Source organism: Sabethes cyaneus, chromosome 3, assembly GCF_943734655.1.
Source record: "Sabethes cyaneus chromosome 3, idSabCyanKW18_F2, whole genome shotgun sequence".
Lineage (NCBI taxonomy): Eukaryota > Metazoa > Arthropoda > Insecta > Diptera > Culicidae > Sabethes > Sabethes cyaneus.
The window spans coordinates 135,368,356-135,376,840 of record NC_071355.1 but is presented as its reverse complement, the minus strand read 5'-3'; the positions used below and the strand labels follow the sequence as shown (position 1 = coordinate 135,376,840).

Below are 8,485 nucleotides of genomic sequence, written 5' to 3'. Positions count from 1 at the left end.
CGGTTGCTTGGATTATTCAAATATTTGGCGAAATTCATACCAAATCTGTCCAAGAGGACTACTGTTTTGCGTGATTTGACGAGAAAGGGTAAGCCGTGGGAGTGGACTAAAGCACATGCTGATGAGCTTGAACAGTTACTAGACATTATATCGACTTCTCCGGTGTTGACTATTTATGATCCGGAGAAGGAAGTTGTTATTCAGACCGATAGTTCGAAGGATGGAATCGGCAGTGTATTGTTGCAGAATGGACGGCCTGTGGCATACGCGTCTCGCTGTTTGATTAAAAGTGAGCAAAAGTGGGCTCAAATAGAGAAAGAACTGTTAGCTATTGTGTTCGCATGTGAGCGTTTTCACTATTTCTTGTATGGTCGGGAGTTTATTGTGCAGTCCGACCATAAACCGTTGTCTACGTTGATCACTCGTGACATTGACGCCGTCTCTCCTCGCCTGCAACGAATGTTCATGTTCTTGCTTAAGTATGCTGGTATGTCTATTATCTATACCCCTGGTAAAGATATGTTGATGGCAGACTGTCTCTCAAGAGCCCCACTCGGTGATCCAGTGACCGATAATTTGCACTTGGAGGGATTGATTCATTCAGTGACTCGTCGGATATGCATGTCGGAAGATAACTATAAGATATGCGTCAAAGCATTGAAGAGCGATGAGAAATATCAGCGCATTTGCAAATATGTACAGGAAGGCTGGCCATCGTTTCATCAGCTTGATGATCTGGCGCAGTTGTTCCATAAGGTCAAAGATGAACTGCACTACGAACAGGAATTGCTTTTCAAAGACCATAGGCTGGTTGTTCCTACAGAATTACAGTATACTATTTGCAAGTGGTTGCATGCGTCTCATATGGGAGTTGAAAAGACGTTGGCTCGTGCTCGACTACATGTGTATTGGCCTGGTATGACTAAGGATATCTCCGAGATCGTTAAAGATTGCGTGGTATGTGAAAAATTTAAGCGCAACAATCAAAAAGAGCCTCTTGTTCAAAACGACAAACCTGAGTATCCTTTCCAAAAAGTATCTGTTGACATTTTCGATTACGCGGGAAGAAGCTTTTTGGCATTGATGGAGTCTTATTCTGGTTTTCTGTGTTCAGAAGTACTGTCTGACAAGTCCGCTCCATCGGTCGTTAAAATATTGAATGCTGTTTTCTGTCGCTATGGTTATCCAACTGAGATACGATGTGATAACGTACCGTTCAACTCAGAAGTGTGTGATAAGTATGCTAACGATTACAACCTTCGTTTTGTTTTCTCTAGTCCAAGATATCCCCAAAGTAACGGTCTGGCGGAAAAAGGTGTAGCTATTGCGAAGAATCTCCTGAAACGGTGCCTTGAGGAGGGTGCCATGGATATGTATCAGCTCAGGCTGCTCGAATATAATGCAACTCCAGTCGCTAGGATGAAGCTTTCACCAGCACAACTTTTCTTTGGTCGCGTAATCAAGACAGCGTTACCGATTGATGCAAAACTCCTACATCGTAATAACTTGGAAGAATCAGTTGTTCAGGACCGCATTGATCAGAAACGACAAGATCAGAGGAAGTATTATGATCAGCATGCGAAGCCGTTGCCAGTTCTGGATGAAGGAGATCGAATATTGTTTTAAAAGAACGGAAAAGAGTGGCATTATGGCAGTGTCGTCAGAAAAGTGAATGATAGATCATACATTATTGAAGATAATTTTAATAATTTCTACCGTAGAAATCGCCGTTTCATATCTAAAACTCAGAATAATGAGATTGATCCTAGTGAGCTGCTTCTTGAAGAGCACCTCCTTAACCATTCAAATTTACCAAATAATAACGCTCATGTTTCTCCTAGCGAGACAGATAGGGATGACTTAACTAAAGGTGACAACGTACAAGAGAATAACCAAGTTGATAGTGAGTCGAATTCGGCAACCTTCTATGACACTGCCTCTGATGGTTCGGGTCCCTTTGAAGGATACGACACAGATTCTTTCGAAGGATTTGAGCCTCAGGAGAACCGTGTAATTCCAACAGAGGAACCGAAACGAACGCGAAGTGGTCGTCTGGTAAAGCCTCCGCAACTTTATGGAGAATGGATTGCTTAGTGTGGGAAATGCAAGAACTTCTTACAAAAGGGAAGCGTGTAATAATGTTAGAACTAGCACTGTCATAACCATAGGGCTGTTATAAATATACATATTTAGCTAGACAGGCGCGTCCGTCCAGTCAAACACACATACAATAATGTAAAACTTACTTCGTAATAAATTGTTGAGCTGTACACAAGCATTGTGTTTCACTGCAATTATTACATTGGCAACCCTGAGTTCTACCAGCAAAAAGCAACCATTCACTAGGATCGTATTACCCGATCTATAGAAACCAAAAACAACTGGCAATAAAAATGATTCCAGATTACACGTGTTATGTAACGGAACTCAATTTTGAACAAATCAGATTGCTGCATTAGACTACGTCAGCTGGTATCCAGACTATTTTTTCGTGTAAACCATTGCAATGCTTACTACATACCGGATATACCAGGAATTCTTCGCTTTCTATTCAACGATTAAACCATAGGATCTATTTAAAGGTGCTAAACGACTTGGTTGTTCACGGACCATAGTATATATGTATATAGTGGATTAGAACATGCCAAATTCTCCGATGTTCAAAATTATATTCTTATCTTGTTTTAATAAAAAGAAGTTGATATGAAGATGCTCACAAGTCGAGAACAAAATATAGCACTTATGCAGCAACTCGAGTGACTCATTGCGACAATTCCAGCTTTAGTTTTAAGGAGGTCGCATTTTGTATAACCCATCCTTTTTCATGGCTAATGCGACCTTCTGAGAATTGTCACCTATAGGCGAACGTGACTCGCTGGCGATAATGATGTGGCAATTGTCATGTTAAATGACGAAAGCCCTTACCTGTAATGACAATTGTCGCATTCTGTCACTCGGTGCATAACGGCCTATCGGTAGATAGATTGATTTTTATAGTAGATTAGAGGGATTAGAAGGAAAAATCATTAAGTGGAACTAACGCTCATTCCTACGGGAGCTAAAGCTCCCGCAATTTTCTTTATCGGTGCTATTTTGTCAGCATATTATAATTAAATGCGTAATGAAATCTTATTAAAGCGATGCAAATAAAAATTACACTTAAGTTTTCATTTGAAGTGGTTAGCTTAATACTTTCTTAAGTTTTAAATTTTGGACTAATTTTTCTAGGTGGGGTAATTCTCTCCTGGGAGAGGCTAAGCCCCTCTTTAGCCAATGGGAAAAACTGAAGTCGAGTGATACTAGAATAATAAAATTTCTATTGTTTTTGACGTAGGACTACGTCTTACAGCAAGTTTTGAGATAGGGTGTCATTCCAAAAAATCGAAAAATGCAAGCGTCACGAAAAATGAAAGGTTTTGAGCGCTAATAGCTCAGCGATTTTCCGATCGATTTTCAATATTCTTACACTAATCGATCGGAAAATCTTCTAAGAATTGACCCAAATGAAGAAAAGTATGGATTCTTGATGTTGAACTATTGAAAAATTGAAAATAATGAACCTATGTTTTACCAGAATTCTCGCTTCGTGATTGGTTGGAAGATTCTCTACGATGATCTAAACCTATACCAATTTGATATCTGTGCTTGGGAAGTAAGCCAAAACAAGTGACAAAGTTTCCCCATTTCAACAAGATTTCTTAACACCGCGATTAAACCTAGACCATTTTGATGTCCTTGCTTGGGAAGTACGCCAGAGAGAGTGACAAAGCCCACTCGTGCCAACAGATTTCTTACGAACGCGATTAAACCTAGTCCAATTTGATGTCTGTGTTAGGGAAGTGTGCCAGAAAAAATGATACAAGTTCGTTGTCCCAACAGATCGCAAATTCTTTACTGCGAGACGATTAAACCTCGGCGAATTTGATATCTGTGTTGGAAAAATGTGCTACAGCTGTAGTGTTCGGTTACAATACGACTCTGTATGAATACGCATGCTTGCCGTTTCATTAGAAGTGTAGTGAAAAGATGCGCTGTTGATAAAATAGAATTGAATTGGTAAAATCCCTTCAACGTGGGAAACCATGGATAATAAAAACAATCTTTAATTTCAGTAAGGTAGCAGGGAAGCAATAGTTTGTGTTCTTGATTTTGTTAATTTGTTTTCAAATGCACAATCTTTTGAGATTTGAGCGTATGCAATGTTACTACTTTGATAAATGTTACATACAACGCGTGTAGCATGCATTTATGTTGCATATAGCATGTATACATGAATCGAATGATTACAAGCATGAATACATGCTGCTATCATTAGAAAGAGACTTACGTAGTCCTGCGTCACCTATATATGCGGTCGTGTCTTGTACACAACCCCTCTGATTTTTTTCAGACTTCAACTGGTCCGTCAAAGAGAAAAATGACGGAAAATGAAGATATTTACATGGAAGCCTTGGATCTAGAGGCCTCCTCATCGAGTCGGCCTATGGGCCAGAAACGTTCAAAAAAGTTACTTCAGCTTTCTGAAAATGGGTCTCAAGCAGGGTTCGAAATGGCAAAGGCTGGCAACTTACTCGCTGCAGCAGCGCAAGAAAAGGCTGCCAGTGCAAAAGAACGGACACAAGTTCTACAAAGAATGGTCAACCACTCTGTCATGTCGGTAGATTTTTCGAAACTGAGCGGAACGGCTAAGGAATACTACGAAATAGAACAGAAGAGAATTCTGGAAGAAACCAAAGCGGAAATTAAAAAAGCAAATGTAGTTGCCAGCCAAGTACTTGGTCTAGAATGCGAATCTTGTATTGATGATGACGATGGTGAAGAAGTAGAAGATGGCAGGGTAAATGAAGTAGAAGATGTAAATGAATAGAGGTTTTCCGTCAGATCATACCCCTCCTTTTCTTATTTTTTCCCGAAAGTACTCCCAATACGAGTGATAATGGTGCAAAAATATAGTTTCTTCGTTGACTCTAGAATTTACTACGATTTTTTAAACAATGCAAATTGCAAGAATGTTGAATTTCTTTTCACCAAATCACGAATGTTGAGTTTTAAAAAATTGGTTTCGGCAGCACTGTTTATCAAAATTTTTAGTTTTTCTGGCAGTATTGCACAACAGATTTTGACATATGTGTATCAGCGGTTGAGTGAAAAGAACAAAACGAATGAAAAGCTAATGATTACCTTCTTTTTCGTTTCGTGTGTTGCTTGCCACAAGAGTAAAGAGTGGCACAAATGGTTTCGAAGTGGTGAAAATAAAGGACACTGGTATAAAAAGGCATGTAATACATCCGAGAAGTGACGGGTTGAAATATACGTATTTTATTTTTTCATTTTCACAGTAGTTAGAGGCTTTATCAAAGAAAGTTTTATATGGGTATCATTTCTAAGAGTCAAAACCGAACATTTAATGAAAAAAAATTTTTTGACGGAAAACCTCTATTCCCAGAGGAAGATTATCTTGATGATAGTGATAGTCTAGGTGATGATGGCACAAGATCAAATGAAGTATACATAACAACTGTCAAATAAATTTATTTTAAAAATCATTTAATGAGTTGATCGTATATGGGAGTGTGTGTGTTCAAGTGGGGAAGGTGGAGGTTGAGTAGAAAGGATGGGGAAGGAAGCGGGAAAAAGGGTGACTAGGTCAGGGGTTGGGTATGAGGATTATCGTTTGAATTTAAGATGGTTAGTGATCTATTCTTCTACTCCCTTCATTTTCCACAGGTCTTCGATGAGATCGTCCTGTAGTTGGTGATGCAGGTCTGCATTATAAACCTGGCTATGGCGATCCAGAAAATCTTGAAAACTTGATTCGGGACCCATTTTGAACGCAACGTCTCCGAATTCGTCCGCTATCTCAACGTCTCGTTCGCTTTCGATTATCATATTGTGTAATATTATACATGCACGCATGATGACCTTCAAATCGTCTTTATGCCACAATCTTGCCGGATTTTTTAAAATACTAAAACGAGCCATCAGGACACCAAACGCACGTTCAACACCCTTCTTGCATCTTTGCGAAATGCTGCAGAGAACAAAAAGCTATAATCAGAAAATGTCTTATATTTTTGTTTTCCAATGCTTCCACTATTATATGCGAGACATTTTGTAATTTAAAGATTTGAGTTTAAAATTTGGCAATGTTACACGTCTTTGAAACTTTACAGTATGGAATAAATGTATGGATAAAATAATTTTTCTATTGAATCGGATAGCCAAATCAGAAAACAAATTAATTTCCGTTAATATTCCGAAACCAAGCGGCCGTTCTAAATTTCAAGTAGTAGTAGTAAGGTCATTCATCCACCATCATTTCAAGGACTTCCCAGCTAGCATTTTCATATGTATAAAAAAGGTAAATATCAGCATTACGTACAGATATACATGCTAAATAAATCGTATTTCATGTGCAAAATTGGCATATCCGTACTATTTTGGAGGCGATATACATGATTACGAATAATTTTGAGCATTACGACTATATTAGTATTTATATACGATAATATCCGATTAAGCGCGAGTCGCTCCGTACTACTCTACGATTTTGTGCTGAAAATCGTATGTATGTCAGTCATTATCATTATATACGACAGAAAATAAACTTGATCCCACTTAATCCAGCTTTAGTTACGATTTCGAGTTTGTTAGGAGATATTTACGATAGTTTTCGTACATTGATATACGAGTTGGTGCTAGCTGGGTTGCCAGTGTATGTGGGTAGACTTACAGTAGATCCAAATTTGATTATCAAATGAATATCACACTAATGCTGTTAAAGAAGAACCAAAAGGGGTTTGGCGGACCCACAAGCAGAGACACTTGTGCGCATTCCGGGGTTTTAAGATTTTCCTTCCAACATTAGGATCCTTCCATGTAATAATCAATTTCGCTGCACCAGCTTTAACCCACGTGATGGTTTGTTTGTGAGAAGTAGAACTTGTCATAACTGTTTCAGACCTTAAGGACTCCGGTTGGCAATCCACTCCATCATCCAGCCTTCCACAATTATGCAGTTCATAGCAGTGATAATTATAATATGATATATAGCACGTTATAATAATATTCTGGTAGTTCTATGTCATACCTTCATGTTTAAGTTTTACCATCCCGTTATGTAATTTCCCGTTTATAGTCCTCTACTTCTCTAGTCCTCATCTTCTCATCCTTCCTGTCCGTGCCATAGTTCTCCCCTCTCCACTTGAGCTAGCACCAATCTACAAAAAAAAAAACCTTGGGGGAAGGTTTAATTATTTTTGTTCTATTCTTTTGTATCTACTTTTCTGTCTTTTTATAATTGTAATTTTCAATTTTTTTTTATTTTTGCTTGTCTGGTTTTAATTGATACTTTTCGGTGAAAAACGTCGAAAAAATATGTTTTTATAATTTTTTTATTTTTGTAATTTTTAATTTTATTTTTTTTAATTTTGCATTACTTTTATCTCTGTATTTTTCATTGTTATTACGTTTTTTTTGTTTTATATATATCTTAGAATTATATGGGTATTTTTAGTCATACGGTTTACTTTATACATTTAACACCCCGCGCTTCCATTATATTCAATTATGTCCTCATAGTTATAGTTACATGTGTGTGTTTATGATATGATTGATATTTTTTGTTTATTTCGTATCTTACCGGAATTGCCGGTTTTCGTCTGGCAATATGCAGATGTTATTAATATCTTGTTTGTACCGATAATTTCAATATTTAATATGTATTTGGTAATTTTTCAGTAATATAAAAACATATACTTGTGATGGAAGGTGAAATAATCTGCTTGTGCCGATATTTAGTATTTAGTATGTATTTGGTTATTTGTTAATTTGGTAATTTTTAATAATATAAAAAATTATACATGTGATGAAAGGTGAATTTAATATGGATATTTTGCTCACCAGTACCGCTATATAAAGTAATATATAATAATAGTAATATAAAAACATATAACATATATGTGCACGGAGAACGAGGCTTCCAGCACACTCTTCCCGGCAAGTACAATTACGCTTACCTCATTCCGCTCACTCACCCATGCCGTGTTCTCAGTACTATGGATGCCGCGGACCAGCCCTCAAGATATTGCAACAACGACTCTGCAATAGCTCAACTTCAACAACGGAACGCACTGTAGATAGCATGATGGAAACCCTCAGCCTGCCCGTCACAGTCGAGCGCTGCCTAAACTTCGATCATGCAATTAGTTCCTGCCATCAGAGCCGTTCCGTTCCTGTGCTCGGTGCCGGTGATGGGGGTTTCCAACTTGCTTCCTTGGGCAAGTACCAGCATAATTCCAGTACATCTTCGTTTTTTGAAAGTTTGCCCGTTCGTAGTAACGATTCTTGCGACGATGGTTTACCGTACACTTCTCACCCGAAACCGAACAACTTCATCGATGCTAAACACCCGTTTCACCGCCCGAGTTACCTTTGTTCATCTCCGGGACGCTCATCAGATTGCATTTTGGAAGCTCCTGGTTCC

The 8,485-nt window shown here is 38.2% G+C and overlaps 1 protein-coding gene across 1 annotated transcript; it reads right to left on the bottom strand.

Annotated features, from left to right (window-relative positions):
• Positions 1–5,697: 5,697 nt before the first annotated feature.
• LOC128740174 (uncharacterized) lies at positions 5,698–8,023 on the bottom strand. The gene is made up of 2 exons (XM_053835700.1): positions 8,019–8,023; positions 5,698–6,031 (listed from the first exon to the last, which is right to left on the bottom strand). Exons 1-2 carry the CDS (start codon positions 8,021–8,023, stop codon positions 5,698–5,700), a joined length of 339 nt encoding a protein of 112 aa, XP_053691675.1.
• Between the last annotated feature and the right edge of the window lie 462 nt (positions 8,024–8,485).